Source organism: Oncorhynchus mykiss, chromosome 26 (genome assembly GCF_013265735.2).
Source record: "Oncorhynchus mykiss isolate Arlee chromosome 26, USDA_OmykA_1.1, whole genome shotgun sequence".
Lineage (NCBI taxonomy): Eukaryota > Metazoa > Chordata > Actinopteri > Salmoniformes > Salmonidae > Oncorhynchus > Oncorhynchus mykiss.
The window spans coordinates 41,886,550-41,903,945 of record NC_048590.1 but is presented as its reverse complement, the minus strand read 5'-3'; the positions used below and the strand labels follow the sequence as shown (position 1 = coordinate 41,903,945).

Below are 17,396 nucleotides of genomic sequence, written 5' to 3'. Positions count from 1 at the left end.
CCAAAACCTAGGAAGACACCTAGAGAGGAACCAGGCTATGTGGGGTGGTCAGTCCTCTTCTGGCTGTGCCGGGTGGAGATTATAACAAAACATGGTCAAGATGTTCAAATGTTCATAAATGACCAACATGGTCGAATAATAATAAGGCAGAATAGTTGAAACTGGAGCAGCAGCACAGTCAGGTGGACTGGGGACAGCAAGGAGTCATCATGTCAGGTAGTCCTGGGGCATGGTCCTAGGGCTCAGGTCCTCCGAGAGAGAGAAAGAGAGAAGGAGAGAATTAGAGAACGCACACTTAGATTCACACAGGACACCAAATAGGACAGGAGAAGTACTCCAGATATAACAAACTGACCCTAGCCCCCCGACACATAAACTACTGCAGCATAAATACTGGAGGCTGAGACAGGAGGGGTCAGGAGACACTGTGGCCCACTCCGAGGACACCCCAGGACAGGGCCAAACAGGAAGGATATAACCCCACCCACTTTGCCAAAGCACAGCCCCCACACCACTAGAGGGATATCTTCAACCACCAACTTACCATCACATAATTTGTGCTTTTCTGGATATTGGTCCACTAGATGGCAGGCTTCAACCAAGTTGTTCCAGAATCCACATTTGTCAGGATCTATAACAGAAGACATGTATTATTTTTTTTATCCATCATAAATGTGAAAATAAAGAACAGCTGGATGACAGTGTGAGGTGCACCATGTAAATATTAAGACATTTCAGAAAGCTGATTATGTGAACGTTTTAGAATTATTGGGTGTAAATGATTTCTTACCAGGTCGTCAACAGGCAGACACCGAGAACGGACCCCAGCACAAAGAACATGGGGGCTATGATCAAGGTGATAAACCATGACAACTTCATTCCAACAACAGTAGTAGAGAGCTGATCTGAAATGACAGAATGTTCAAAACAGTTCAACTGTTATTTACAGCTTTCTTTGTGTGTGAATATAAAGATTTAATCACATTTAACACAATCTTAAACGTACTGTATTAAAAACGTAGAAATATATCTAGTGCATATAGCAGCTTGTGACATAAATATATTACATTTGTTTCATCCAACTGTTATGGTATATATTTATAATTGAAATCCATATCCTGAATTGACTTGAGATTAAACTTTATTGAACCGGGTGTATATTTTTTAGAATGCTCCCAATGCAAAACCACAGTTATGCAGTCATAATGCAGTTTACTCACCACCACTGATAAGGGAGTGCTTGGTCCCACTTCCGATCTCAAATATGTTAGCCCTCTGCTCAACACAGTAGTACAGACCCACGTCGCTCTCTGAGATGGTCAGTATGCTCAGATTGCTTCTGAACAGGCCTGTGTAATACACTGCCTCAAAAACCACATGATCTCGTCCTCCAGGGTAATGTCACAGCCGATGTGTCCCCTGGTTTCACTAGAATCTCATTTTGACCTGCTCCCAAAGCCTCAGAGCATGGACATTTAAAGGTTTTAACCCTTATTAATTAACAGAATACTGAAACTTAATCAAATATATACAATGTATCTCCCAAGTGGATAAAATACATTTCTACTCACAACATAGAATTGTTAGAGCTGTTCTCTTTTTCATTGTTTCCTGTCAGTTCCTGAAAGAACTGTCCATAGGATGTGAATGCATCAACACATTTATTTTTTTCTGTGGGTAACAAGTCCACCTACCACTGGTACAGGAAACAGAGGGCCACCAAGAGCCCATCAAGCCATGGTTTGAACTGCATCAGAATGTTTAAAAAAAAACTGCTCTCATGTTTTCAAGATTCCTCCATTTAACGTTTTGTATTTGCTCATAGAACAGCCAATAGCACAGTTCTATTGAATAGATACTGGAAATGAACAGCTCCATGCAGTGCAGAGGTCATGGAACAAATACATTTCTGTTAACAAACACTGTGGAATAAAACACAATGTTCTTCATCAAATTCATGAGATTTTTGCAAGTACACTGTGACAGTGAAAGTTGAACATTTACATTTTAGTCAAAACATGCGAAGGATCAGTAAATCTAGTCGCTGTTCTGAGAAATACATTCTTAATGTGCTTTTCTGACTGATATGTCTGGGGGTAAACATTTTAGGAAATGGTTATTGTGCTCCACCACACCCCCAACACTTTCATTTCATGTTTTAAGTTTTCTGTAAGTGAGGACTGGGAGGCTGTTCCTGTTACAATGCATGATGAGGACTGTGATGATTCTCATCATCAAAAGTGAGTATTGTCTATGAAAATCAAATAATGAATATATGAGACAAATAGTTTGACAATTTAGAATAAAAGCACTTTATGTATTTAGTTCCACCATTTTGAAAAATCTGTAACACTTTACATTACAGTGCCCTTATTACTGTGTAATTATACCTGTACGTGCAGATGAACAAGTATTGTAATTACTCATTGTTACATTGTACTTACACTAACTTACAGCAGTAACCTACCCTAGGTACAATGTAATGATTGTAATGAGTAATTGCAATACTTAAATTGTACTTACAGGACTAATTACACAGTAATAAGAGCACTGTAATGTAAAGTGTTATCAAAAAATCACACCGTAAATATTTGTTAACAAAGACCTACATACACTACAGAGAGGAAGCTAGCCTAACATGGGGGAATACGATGGAAAACTCTGCTCTCTCTCTCGCTCTCTATACAGTGCATTCGGAAAGTATTCAGACCCCTTTACCTTTTCAAAAGTTTGTTACGTTACAGGCTTATTCTAAAATGGATACAAAATAAACAATCCTCAGCAATCTACACACAATGCCACATAATAACAAAGCGAAAAACAGGTTTTTAGAAATGTTTGCAAACGTATTACAAATTAATAACAGAAATACCTTATTTACATAAGTATTCAGACCCTTTGCTATGAGACTCGAAATTGAGCTCATGTGCATCCTGTTTCCATTGATCATCCTTGAGATGTTTCTACAACTTGATTGGAGTCCACCTGGGGTAAATTCAATTGATTGGACATGATTTGGAAAGGAACACACCTGTCTATATAAGGTCCCACGGTTGACAGTGTATGTCAGAGCAAAAACCAAGCCATGAGGTTGAAGGAATTGTCCGTAGAGCTCCGAGACGGGATTGTGTCGAGGCACAGCTCTGGGGAAGGGTACCAAAAACATCTGCAGCATTGAAGGTCCCCAAGAACACAGTGGCCTCCATTTTTGAATGATGGAGGCCACTGTGTTTGGAACCACCCAAGACTCTTCCTAGAGCTGTCCGCCCGGCCAAAAAGAGCAATCGGGGGAGATGGGCCTTGGTCAGGGAGGTGACCAAGAAAGGGAAAGATCTAGTCAATTGTACAACTGAATGCATTCCTCTGAAATGTGTCTTCTGCATTCAACCCAACCCCTCTGAATCAGAGAGATACAGAGGTCTGCCTTAATCGACATCCATGTATTCAGTACCTGGGAACAGTGGGTTAACTGCCTTGCCCAGGGGCAGAACGACAGATTTTTTGCCTTGTGTCATGTGGCCTTTTCTGGGTATAGATTGTGGCATCCGCCTCTATCCCTCTCTCTCCTACACCCAGGTTCTGTTATCTCAGGTCGTAAATTCCTGGCGGAGACTCTCCCCTGTGGTCCGTGGACACTTAAGGGACGGGTATGATGAGTGTGTTTCATTTGGTGACCTCAGAGAGGACAGGAAACACATAACTATATCTCTGAATATGTACATTTCTCAATTATGGGGTTTGCATCTAATTATTGTATAAAATGAATGAGTAAATATTAAACTATTTGTGAAATGATGTAATATGATGTTAAACCTGTAATGTGAAATAATTGTATTCCCTAAAGTTTAACTAGCATTGGCTACACGGCAGGAAATAGTTAGACTGAGACTATCGATCCCGACAGAATAAGAGCAAATCTTAGATACTAATTACTAGTCTGCAGCTAGAAATGATGTCAACCTGGGATGCGAAGCCCGACAACTGCCGAAACATCTATCCTAGGAGAACAGTTCTGAATGGTACTCTGAAGTATCCATTCTAACCACAAAATACTTTTCCAGGGAAGCAGTGAGACGCTCGGATGAACTCTCCAACAGGCAGACGGACGACACACTGAGCGTAAATATACAGTATATCACAAAAGTGAGTACACCCCTCACATTTTTGTAAATATTTGAGTATATCTTTTCATGTGACAACACTGAAGAAATGACACTTTGCTACAATATAAAGTAGTGATTGTACAGCTTGTATAACAGTGTAAATTTGCTGTCCCTTCAAAATAACTCAACACACAGACATTAATGTCTAAACTGCTGGCAACAAAAGTGAGTACACCCATAAGTGAAAATGTCCAAATTGGGCCCAAAGTGTCAATATTTTGTGTGGCCACCATCATTTTCCAGCACTGCCTTAACCCTCTTGAGCATGGAGTTCACCAGAGCTTCACAGGTTGCCACTGGAGTCCTCTTCCACTCCTCCATGACGACATCACGGAGCTGGTGGATGTTAGAGACCTTGTACTCCTCCACCTACCATTTGAGGATGCCCCACAGATGCTCAATAGGGTTTAGGTCTGGAGACATGCTTGGCCAGTCCATCACCTTTAACCTCAGCTTCTTTAGCAAGGCAGTGGTCGTCTTGGAGGTGTGTTTGGGGTTGTTATCATGTCTGAATAGTGCTCTGCGGCCCAGTCTCTGAAGGGAGACTTCAGTATGTCACAGTACATGTTGGCATTCATGGTTCCCTCAATGAACTGTAGATCCCCAATGCCGGCAGCACTCCTGCAGCTCCAGACCATGACACTCCCACCACCATGCTTGACTGTAGGCAAGACACACTTGTCTTTGTACTCCTCACCTGGTTTCCGCCACACACGCTTGACACCATCTGAACCAAATAAGTTTATCTTGGTCTCATCAGACCACAGGACATGGTTCCAGTAATCCATGTCCTTAGTCTGCTTGTCTTCAGCAAACTGTTTGCGGGCTTTCTTGTGCATCATCTTTAGAAGAGGCTTGCTTCTGGGACGACAGCCATGCAGACCAATTTGATGCAGTGTACGGTGTATGGTCTGAGCACTGACAGGCTGACCCCCCACCCCTTCAACCTCTGCAGCAATGCTGGTAGCACTCATACGTCTATTTCCCAAAGACAACCTCTGGATATGACGCTGAGCACGTGCACTCAACTTCTTTGGTCGACCATGGCGAGGCCTGTTCTGAGTGGAACCTGTCCAGTTAAACCGCTGTATGGTCTTGGCCACTGTGCTGCAGCTCAGTTTCAGGGTCTTGACAATCTTCTTATAGCCCAGGCCATCTTTATGTAGAGCAACAATTATTTTTTTCAGATCCTCAGAGAGTTCTTTGCCATGAGGTGCCATGTTGAACTTCCAGTGACCAGTCAGTATGAGGGAGTGTGCGAGCGATGACACCAAATTTAACACACCTGCTCCCCATTCACACCTGAGACCTTGTAACACTAACGAGTCACATGACACCGGGGAGGGAAAATGGGTAATTGGGCCCAATTTGGACATTTTCACTTAGGGGTGTACTCACTTTTGTTGCCAGCGGTTTAGATATGAATGGCTGTGTGTTGAGTTATTTTGAGGGGACAGCAAATTTACACTGTTATACAAGCTGTACACTCACTACTTTACATTGTAGCAAAGTGTAATTTCTTCAGTGTTGTCACATGAAAAGATATACTCAAATATTTACAAAAATGTGAGGGGTGTACTCACTTTTGTGATACACTGTATATTGATTCCAGTTATTCCCGAATGAGCGTTCATGTGCAAAGGATTAGCATTTAAATTAATATAATTATCAACTGTGTAGTGAATCCTTTTTGTCTTTCCCTCTGTTCTCAGTCCACACCAACTTCCCTTTGTCCACCAAGCCGTCATATCGGCTTAGCCCACTAGGGAACCTTCCCTATCATTTCCTTGTAAGGTAACCATATCTACTGTGTTGTTTGTTTATGCATTTCTGTGATTATTTAGTTAGTAGATAAATGATTAAGCCAATTGGTGTATGGATGATTCATAGTAAAGGCTGGGTTCGTGCAGATAAACTCAAATGTTTGGCTAACTTTTTGTGGTTATGTTAACGTTATAAATTCCCCTTTTATCTGCAAAAACCTGCCAGGAGCCTGCACTGGGTTTTTAGCTGCATTGGCTAGAAAGGAGAGCAGATGTACAGTCATGGCCAAAAGTTTTGAGAATGACACAAATATTAATTTTCACAAAGTTTGCCGCTTCAGTGTCTTTAGATATTTTTGTCAGATGTTACTATGGAATACTGAAGTATAATTACAAGCATTTCATAAGTGTCAAAGGCTTTTATTGACAATTACATGAAGTTGATGCAAAGAGGCAATATTTGCAGTGTTGATCTTTTTCAAGACCTCTACAATCCGCCTTGGCATGCTGTCAATTAACTTCTGGGCCACAACCTGACTGATGGCAGCCCATTCTTGCATAATCAATGCTTGGAGTTTGTCAGAATTTTTGGGTTTTTGTTTGTCCACCCTCCTCTTTGGGATTGACCACAAGTTCTCAATGGGATTAAGGTCTGGGGAGTTTCCTGGCCATGGACCCAAAATATCGATGTTTTGATCCCCAAGCCACTTTTGACCAATGGCAAGGTGCTCCATCATGCTGGAAAAGGCATTGTTCGTCACCAAACTGTTCCTGGATGGTTGGGAGAAGTTGCTCTTGGAGGATGTGTTGGTGCCATTCTTTATTCATGGCTGAGTTCTTAGGCAAAATTGTGAGTGAGCCCACTCCCTTGGCTGAGAAGCAACATGTTTAATGCTTTTCGACCTGTCCCCAAATGAATGTCATTGGTTCAGAGTTTGTTTTGATATTTTAACCTGCGTGTCGTGATCGCGTTTGGTGTAGGGGGACAAAATACATTTATGCACGATAGCGCACGAGCACAGCTGTTTTGGGTTCCGTGTAAGACGTAGAGTCGCAAGCTAGCGCGAGGATGCGCTCTTTGAAAGGAGGGAGTAGTGTAACGACCCTGGGATATCGACCTTGCCGTTCGGAGCATGCTTTTGTGGCACAGTGGATAGCGTGCTGGACTTCGGGCTGGAAGGTCGAGGGTTTGAGACCTGCTCCATTACAGTATATATACAGTGTGTGCAAATGAGGTAAGATACCGGCTTGCAGACTCCAATCTCAAACTACCACTCTCCATCAGAAACATAATCACTAGCTTTCTCCACAACCGTACAATTAAAGTGAAGGTCTCCACAGCAATATCCTCACCTTTCACCCCTGAAGCAGGTGTCCCACAAGGGGCAGTTCTAAGCCTGCTACTTTTTTTACTCTACATATCAGATATTTACTACCCTCCACCCACCATAGGTCAAGTTTCACAGTTTGCCGATGACCTCTGCTACTGGTCCAGCTCCAAATGTGTAAAAAGCAAGCACACTTCTCCAGAGTGACAGTGGCCATTGAAGGTGAGCATTGCCCACTGAAGTCGGTTAAGACGCCAAACTACAGTCAGGTCAAGATCCTGGCAAGGATGACGAGCACAAAGATGAGCTTCCCTGAGACAGTTTCTGACCGTTTGTGCAAAAATTATTTGGTTGTAATAACTGTTTCATCAGCTGTCCGGGTGACTGGTCTCAGACGATCCCACAGGCAAAGACGCCGGATGTGGAGGTCCTGGGCTGGTGTAGTTACACGTACGTGGTCTGCAGTTGTGAGCAAAATTAATATTAAATTCTCTGGCAACGGCTCTGGTGGACATTCCTGCAGTCGGCATGTCAATTGCACACTCCCTCAAAGCATGAGACATCTGTGGCATTTTGTTGTGGCAAAACTGCACATTTTATTGGCCTTTTTATTTTCCACAGCACAAGTTGCTGTGTAATGATCATGCTGTTTAATCAGCTTCTTGATATTACATGCCTGTCAGGTGGATGGATTGTCTTGGCAAAGAAGAAATGCTCACTAAAAGGGATGTAAACAAATGTGTGCACAATTTAAGATTTTTTTTTTTGTCCGTATGGAACATTTCTGGGATCTTTTATTTCAGCTCATGAAACATGGGACCAACACTTTACATTTTGTGTTGAAATTCTTGTTCAGTATAAATAGGATAACTAAACACAGAACAGTATGGGGAGTACATAGTTAATGTTTGGCTGTTACTGGCTGAGCAGAGATGAGATGATGACTAAGGAATGGAAAAAATAGTCATCAAATGCAAACTAAGTATATTTTCAATGTTTTGGCAATTTAATGTTCACAATTTGGGCTTTTGAATTTCTATTTAAAAAGCAAAAACATTATTTGAATGTAATTTCTTATTGCAGTTAATGAAAATCTAGGATTTTGCAAGTCTTAAACACTCAATTATTATCCAAAATAACTTTTTAGAGATACAAAATGTTTTTTTCCCACTGATTTTTATTGAACACTGACCAGAGTTTTAATTAGCTCAGGATTCCCCTCTGTAGGAATCTGTGTTTTTAAAATGGGGTGGTATGAAAGTAGTTTGAGATTTCAAAGGCATATTGTATGTAATGGTTATTAACGGTTAGACAGAGCGTCCAGGGTGTTGTACACATTTTCTGTTATCAATGGTTTGAATGAGAACCCAATGGCTGTATGGCCCCTTGGGTTCTTGAGAGCTAGTTAATAGTCTGAGTGGCTGGTGACTATTTTTTGCCTACCAGACACTGACACTGGTTCACCGAAAGATTAAGGTCATGCCCAGGTTACAATGGTCAGCTATTGCATGGTCAGCTATTATATCAATAGCTCATTTACATGGCTGCACTACAGCAGAGGTTCCACCAGCATAAATTTGAGTCAGTCAACATGACTGACGGGATTGAAGAAAATCTGCCATTGTCCATTTATCGGTCGCTTAGGGTACATTTTTAATCATCGTTATAGCCTTTAAAAAAATGTTTTATTGAAAATAATCTTGACACCTTTATTAGTCAATATTTAAAAATACTGCTTAGATTTTTTTTCTGTAGCGTTGGCTGAGGGAAGGTGTATGTAGATAGCACCAGCATCTTGAAAATAAGCCTGGAGAGTAACATTATTTAATGTTAATGTTTAATTTTCGTTGTGGCTGTAAAAATTGTGCAGTGAATATGGTTTTTCTCATTTTTTTTACAGTTTTCTTGGATATACTTCGTTGTCGTGTGGGGGAATCCCTATCCATAGAAATACCTGATGATGACCTGTGTCAAACTTCAGTGTATGTACAGAGAAAATTGGCCAAGTGTTCGAGTATAGCAAGAAGCTGTCAGAGTTGACTGTGGATCCACGTTATCAGGACAGGATCCAGTTGAAGAATGACAACAACGGCCTTGCTGTTGTAATTTGGAATGTAACCAAAGAAGATGTAAAGCAACACTTTTATGTGGACTGCGCTTCTACAATTCTAAAGAGATTTGTAATTCAAATTCCAAGTAAGAAGCCTCCTGTCAATTTTTTAATGCAAAAAAAAGTTTGAGTGGAAGTACATGTGACAGTAGAGCAGTTTCTGAAGTTCCACTGTTGCTTAGCTGTACTGAAGGGATTAAACATCAGTTATAATCTGTTATTGCTATTGTAAACATTGCAGCACTATTTAACACAAACTAATGAAGCTTATTTTGCTTATGAAGTATTTTCAGATAGTACAACCTCCACACCAGGAGGTATTGTTGTCCCCTGATCTTTGACTAGGAAGTAGATAATAATAATAATTGTTTTTGTAGTACAGAGATATTTGTTATTCAAGCATGACAAGTGTATTTTGCTTATCTATTTTCAGGAAGTATTGAGAGTTCAACCACCACAGCATTCCCCCAACCATCTACAACCACACCAGGGGGTATTATTGTCACCTGATCTTTAACCTGGAAGTACATAGACCAGGGTTTACCAAACTCAAACCGGGGGACCCCAGGTGGTACACATTTGTGATTCCCCCCTTAGCACTACACAGCTGATTAAAATAATGAGCTCATCAAACTTTGATTATTTGAATCAGCTGCATAGTGATAAGGCAAAAAAACAAAACGTGTACCCATTGGGGTCCCCAGGACCATTTTTGGGAAATGCTGAGATAACCGTTTTTGTAGTGCAGAAGTATTTGTTATTCAAGCATGACAATTGTATTTAGCTTACAATATATTTTCAGGTAGCACTGAGAGTTCAACCACCACCGCAGCCCCCCAACCATTTTCAACCACACCAGGTATAGTCATCATTTGATCTTTAAATTGAACTAGATTACTGAGCAGATTATGAGCTGTGTAGTGCTGTAATAGCAGAACTTGGTTCAAATAGTATTACAAAATCTACCAAGCACTTAATGAGTTTGTGTTGCAGTAGAACCAACAGAATTGTATCAAGTGAAAACCCTGTCAATCTGTCATTGAAAGGCCACATTTTAACATCGCAGAGACAGCGATGGTGTGAACTAATGCACAGCAACATTCTAAATAATGGGAGATCTGTTTATATTTGAAATCAAATGCATTCCAAGTTATTGTTTGGGATCTGTCATGTAGAACTAGAAAGTAAAGTTGTCAAACTCGATGTCATGATCACCTCTGATTAGGAGTTAGAAGTTGGTCAGATCTGGTTTATGTGCCAATATGTTTTGGAATGTGTGTGATTGTATGTATGCACACATCTGGCTCCTCTGGCCATATTTAGTTTGACAGTTAAGATACTTGACTGCCTTTTGGCTAAGATAAAGTGTAGTATCTGTTCCTGTCAGTTTAATATCTGATGCGTCCACTATCTGGGGACCATTAATGAAACGCTGAGACGCGGTAGTCCTGTGTCCTGTTGTGACATAGCTACATGGCTCTGAGTCCACCAACTGCGTGGAACGCACAGCCCGACCGCCGAACCTCCCCACAATTCCTAACAATGCATCTCCCAGTACGCGTCCTCTATTCATTTGAATGTGTAGACAGTTGGAGAAATGGCTTGAATTCAGAAAGTAAACAATCCCAACACTACTCTGCGTACACATTTGGTACTCTGCTAGACCACTGGACTTTTCCTCTTCCACTCTGTGTACCACCACTTTGGTGATGCCTCAGCAGCTCTGAGTCCCCGCTAGCTCACCACACTAAGTTCAGAGTAGTAGCCAGTCGTCCACTCTACAAGCTCTCAGCACTGCAGGATTCCACTATCTCCCATTCCTCTCACACTTCAGGCGACTCCTGAACAACTTTCCAGTGCTGCAGGTGCATTACCTTTGTAAAAGTATAATTTGTATAAGTCAATTTGTCATTCGCTCAAGTTTTGGACCATATGAAAGCTGCTGAGATTGCATTCTTCCCTACAATGATTCAGAGAACGTTAGCAATATAGAACACATGGAAATTGATAATTAAATCTAATTTTGTCAATATATCTGCCCTGATACCTGAATGCATACGCTACTTTGTAAAATATTAATCACATTAGCTTGCTTCAAAGTTTATGTCAACATTTTAACTGGGAGTTAGGCCTTTCTTTTTTTAATTTCAGGTTTTTCAAAAAGTATTGTAATTGTTTCAATGTTTTATTAATACTTTAGCACACCAGATTCTACTGCTCAATAGGACCTTGAAAAGCAGAATTGGGTGTTTGAGCAGGGCTGTAACTAAAGCCTACATACCCATTAGCTCTTCAGATGGAATGTTAACCACATGTTTTATACAGTACGTTGACTTTGTGGCATTTTTTTCACCATATTGCTTATCTAATACCACAAATATATCAAAGTCAATGTTAGTATTGTGGCAACAATGACTTCCCCGCAGTAGTGCTATCAAGTCATTTTCTGTCATGACAAATCATGACATAACATTGGTTCAATTGTATGGCAATTTGTGTTAATTTATGTTAATGCTAGAACCAGGAAGTAATCGAGTACTATAAGTAATTTTTTTTCTGCCTTTGAAGGTCTACCTGTCGAACATCTTGCTTGGCTGGTACTGGTACCAGTATGCCTAGGCGGCGTAGTACTACACATCAGGAATCGTAAAAAGTTGAATGAAGAACCTCTCTCGGCCGTGCTGTAGATCCCATCATCCACCTATGTTCTAAATCAAAACACGTCAATGGGCCTCCCGGGTGGCGCAGTGGTTAAGGGCGCTGTACTGCAGCGCCAGCTGTGCCATCGGAGACTCTGGGTTCGCGCCCAGGCTCTGTCGTAACCGGCCGCGACTGGGAGGTACGTGGGGCGACGCACAATTGGCCTCTAGCGTCGTCCGGGTTAGGGAGGGCTTGGCCGGTAGGGGTGTCCTTGTCTCATCGCGCACCAGCGACTCCTGTGGCGGGCCGGGCACAGTGTGCGCTAACCAAGGTTGCCAGGTGCACGGTGTTTCCTCCGACACATTGGTGCGGCTGGCTTCCGGGTTGGATGCGCGCTGTGTTAAGAAGCAGTGCGGCTTGGTTGGGTTGTGTATCGGAGGACGCATGACTTTCAACCTTCGTCTCTCCCGAGCCCGTACGGGAGTTGTAGCGATGAGACAAGATAGTAGCTACTAAAACAATTGGATACCACGAAATAGGGGAGAAAAAGGGGTGAAATGTATCTTTAAAAAAAAAAAGCAGAACAACGAAAATGATGGCTTTGTTATTACTAAGGTTGGCTAGGCACTGTGATTTTGCCCTGTCTGTGGGCTTGCCATGAACATTTCTAATCAATCAAATCAAACTCAGGGGCATGTTGATTGCTGCTTTGCGCCTTTGGAATCTTTTTGAAAGTGCTTTCTAAATGCAATGTCCCATTCACTTCTATTGGGCGTCAGCTAGTGGTGGCTTAAGTTATGTGACGTTTTGAAGTGGCTGTTTTAAAGGGAACTGAACCATTACTGTTTCTCCTGGCCCAAAGACTTGACAGAGTGAGGAGCCTAACAATAAGTTGTGTAAAATCCTAAACTATCACTTTAAACCCTCAGCCTTACTGTACAACTACTGTACTTATGATTTTCTTCAACCTTTATAACGCTTGATCATTGTCAGCATTACATTCTGTGTTCCCTATTCGGGGAGACGTTTATACAGATGTGCACAATTTACTGTACTGTCATTATACTGATACCAAAACCATTATGTTCTATTGTATGATTACACCTCTTATGATGATGGGATCGTTCAAATACGTATTTATGATCCAAGATTTTCTTTAAGGTCAACATAGTTGGATTTTATTTGTATTTTTTACTGAAAGTAATTTGAAAGTAACAAATTGTGCACACTGCTGTTTTTAAATGCACTTTTGTGACAACCTGATGTATGTACAGTTATCTAATGAATATTTTTGCTAATGTAGATGTGAATTGGCCCCTCGCGATATTAAGACTGGTCGATACACAAACATTCCTTCAGATAAACGGGACTGTTCTTTTTGTAATGATGGTTCCCAAGAAAAATTAGGGATATTTTTTGCCAACTGTCCAGCCATAATGAAATGCTACATTTGATCAGGTAACAATGTGAATGTCTTTTCAAAGCTTGCTGTCTCATCCTCTATCACAGACCTTTTAGAAGTTCCTGAATGTCCTCTTATTTACTGTACTTTGTTTATGTATAGATAGCAATAATGTTTAGATGATTTAATCTATTTTAGAGGACTCCAAGGAACATTCTGTGCAATGTTTGACTGACTGCTTTTAGTGTCTCAACTGTGTGGTCCACAATGTGTTTTAAAAATATATATTTTGTATTGTCAACCAGTTGTGGAGTGACACAAATGTTTCTAACCTTTTGAATAAAATCTTGCTCTTTTCTGATTTGTATCCAAGGTCTATTTGTTATTCACTGCATTCCACTTTTTGTTACATTACAGCCTTATTCTAAAATGGAATATATTTGTTGTTTTCCTCAATCTACACACAATAGCCCATAATAACAAGGATAACATGTTTTTAGAAATTGTATCTAATTAATAAAACATTTAAAACATACCTTATATGATAAGTATTCAGACTCGAAATTAAGCTCCGATGCGTCCTGTTTCCATTGATCCTCCTTGATTGTTTCTAAATCTTGATTGGAGTCCACCTGTGGTAAATTCAATTGATTGGACATTATTTGGAAAGCTAAACAAGGTCCCACAGTTGACAGTGCATGTCAGAGGTAAAAAACCAAGCCATGAGATCGAAGGAATTGTCTGTAGAGCTCCGAGACAGGATTGTGTCGAGGCACAGATCTGGGGAAAGGTATTGAAACATTTCTGCAGCATTGAAGTTCCCCAATAATACAGTGGCCTCCATCATGCTTAAATGGAAGAAGTTTGGAACGACCAAGACTCTTCCTAGAGCTGGCCATCCGGCCAAACTGAGCAATCGGGAGAATGACCTTGGTCAGGGAGATGACCAAGATCCTGTTGGTCACTGATGGATCTCTAGAGTTCCTCTGTGGAGATGGGAGAACCTTCTAGAAGGACAACAATCTATGCAGCCCTCCACCAATCAGGTCTTTATGGTGGAGTGGCCAGACGGAAGCCACTCTTCAGTAAAAGGCACATGACAGCCCACTTGGAGTTTGCCAAAAGGCAGCTAAAGGACTGACCATGAGAAACAAGATTCTCTGGTCTGATGAAACCAAGATTGAACTCTGGCCTGAATGCCAATTGTCACGTCTGGAGGAAAACTGGCACCATTCATATTGTGAAGCATGGTCTGAATAATTATGTAAATGTGATATTTACTACTTCTTTTTTATATATATATATGTGTGCACACGTGCCAAAATGTAAAAAAAATTAATTGCTTTGTAATTAAATAGTATTGTGTGTAGACTGATGAAGAAAAATATAATTTAATCAATTTTAGAATAAGCTGTAACGTAACAATGCGGGGAAAAGTCAAGTGGTCTGAATACATTCCGAATACACTATATACAGTATAACAGCAGATTAAAAAATATATTTATAGTTGCAGATTTATGGTTAAACCAGTACTGTTTTGTTAATTGGTCCTTGGATGGAATGGTAGATATGACGTAAATGATTTAAGATCAGATGTCTAAAATACATGTTCAATACATTTCTATCTCTAACACCCTGAACATACTGGTCATTCAATCAACACTGGAATAACACAATAAATAAAAAGATGTGAAACCAATCTGGACACATGTAGATCCCATCGTCCACCTACTTAGATGTATGGAGTGGCAGAAGTTTAACCCCGTGTGTCACAGGAGACTTCATAAAACACCAGAAATGTTACTTTTACTCTCAGCATCTTTACATTTTATTCCTGTTTGTCCTCCTATATTCACTCTTGGTCCTCTAGATGACAGGCTTCAACCAAATTGTTCCAGAATCCTCATTTTGTCAGGATCTACAGTGTAAGAGGACAGCTATTTTTTTTTATCTTCATGAAATGCGCAATAAACACCAATACCCGATTTACAGACAGTGAGTTGCACCACATAAGTATAAAAAAAATACATTTCAGAAAGATGATTCAATGTGAAAATTAGAATTATTGGGTGCAAATAATTTCTTAGCAGGTCGTCAACAGCAGAAGACACAGAGAGCAGACCCCAGCACAGAGAACATGGGGGCTATGATCAAGGTGATAAACCATGACAACTTCATCCCAACAACAGTAGTAGAGAGCTGATCTGAAATGACAGAATGACAGAATGCCTTCTTGGTGTGGGAATATAAAGATTTAATCAGACTTTATTATATTTATCACAATTGAAAAACAATTCTAAACATACTGTATTGAAAACAATCAAGAAATGTATCAAGTGCATGTGAGTACATAAATATTATATTTGTTTCTTCCTACTATGTTTTGGTATAGATTTATAATTTAAATACATATCCTGAATTGACTGAGATTAAACATTGACCAGGTGTATATTTTTAGAACACTCCTAATGCAAAACCACATTTATGCAGTTATAATGCAGAGTTTACTCACCACCACTGATAAGGGAGAGCTTGGTCCCACTTCCGATCTCAAATATGTTAGCCCTCTGCTCAACACAGTAGTACAGACCCACGTCACTCTCTGAGATGTTCAGTATGCTCAGATTGCTTCGGAACAGGCCTGTGTCATACACTGACTCGGAACGACCATCAAACCTTTTGAGGCTCAGGGGTGTATTTGTCTTTATAGTGATGGCTACTGAAAGAGTGGCATCAGGACGAAGAACAAACCACATGACCTCATACTCCAGGGTAATGTCACAGCCAAGGGTGACTGTGTCCCCTGGTTCCACTAGAATCTCATTTTGACCTGCTCCAAAAGCCTCACAGAACATGGAACCTTTCATAAAAACAAAGACCATATTATTGACTGAGGCTATTTAAATAAAATGTTCATAACACATTTACATTTTTTAAACCAAATTAACAGAGTACTTAAAACTGATGAAATATAAACAATGTATCTCCCAAGTGGATAAAATGCATTTCTACTTACAGCATAGAATTGTTAGAGCTGTTCTCTTGTTCATTGTTTCCTGTCAGTTACTGAAAGAAGGATGTGAATGCAAGTTCCTTTTTTTTTCTGCGTGTACAAGTCCACCTACCACAGGTACAGGAAACAAAGAGGGCCACCGAGAGCCAGTCAAGGAAAGGTTTAAACTGTATCAGAATGTTTTTTTAACTGCTCTCAAGTGTGCAAGATTCCTCCATTCATTTTTATTTTTTGCAAGTACGCTGTGATGGTTGAAGTTGAACTATCCTTTCAATTTGAGTCAAAATGTGTAGGAAAAGTACATCTAAGCCCAGTTCTGAGAAATACATTCTAAATGTGCTTTTCTGATTGGATGCCTGGGGATGAACCTTTTAGGAAGTGGTTATTGTGCTCCACCACACCCGCAACACACTTTCATTTCATGTTTAAGTCAGAGTTTCTGTAAGTGAGGACTGGGAGGCTGTTCCTGTTACAACGCATGATGAGGACTGTGATGATTCTCATCATCAAAAGTGAGTATTGTCTATGAAAATCAAATAATGAATATATGAGACAAATAGTTTGACCATTTAGAATAAAAGCACTTTATGTACAGTTGAAGACAGAAGTTTACATACACTTAGGTTGGAGTCATTAAAACTCATTTTTCAACCACTCCACAAATTTATTGTTAACGAACTATAGTTTTGGCAAGTCGGTTAGGACAGCTACTTTGTGCATGACAAAGGTAATTTTTCCAACAATTGCTTACAGACAGATTACTTCACTTATAATTGACTGTATCACAATTCCAGTGGGTCAGAAGTTTACATACACTAAGTTGACTGTGCCTTTAAACAGCTTGGAAAATTCCAGAAAATGTAATGGCTTTAGAAGCTTGTGATAGGCTAATTTACATCATTTGAGTCAATTGGAGGTGTACCTGTGGATGTTTTTCAAGGCCTACCTTCAAACTCAGTGCCTCTTTGCCTGATATC

General features: G+C 40.3%; 2 long non-coding RNA genes, 1 pseudogene and 1 gene segment (V, D, J or C); 2 read left to right on the top strand and 2 right to left on the bottom strand.

Annotated features, from left to right (window-relative positions):
- Nucleotides 1-547: 547 nt before the first annotated feature.
- Nucleotides 548-2,752, bottom strand: LOC118944487. The gene is made up of 3 exons (XR_005039828.1): nucleotides 1,221-2,752; nucleotides 791-905; nucleotides 548-631 (listed from the first exon to the last, which is right to left on the bottom strand). It is a non-coding gene; the product is annotated as an uncharacterized LOC118944487 (long non-coding RNA).
- Nucleotides 2,753-8,650: 5,898 nt separating this feature from the next.
- Nucleotides 8,651-12,011, top strand: LOC110506831. Its single transcript, XR_005039827.1, has 4 exons — nucleotides 8,651-9,450; nucleotides 9,798-9,857; nucleotides 10,167-10,223; nucleotides 11,933-12,011. It is a non-coding gene; the product is annotated as an uncharacterized LOC110506831 (long non-coding RNA).
- LOC118944570 lies at nucleotides 10,701-10,815 on the top strand (annotated as a pseudogene).
- A 3,199-nt stretch (nucleotides 12,012-15,210) lies between the features above and the next one.
- LOC110506829 lies at nucleotides 15,211-16,702 on the bottom strand. The segment is given in 3 exon segments: nucleotides 15,211-15,610; nucleotides 15,919-16,266; nucleotides 16,423-16,702. Coding segments are annotated over 3 exon segments (492 nt in total).
- Nucleotides 16,703-17,396: the final 694 nt, after the last annotated feature.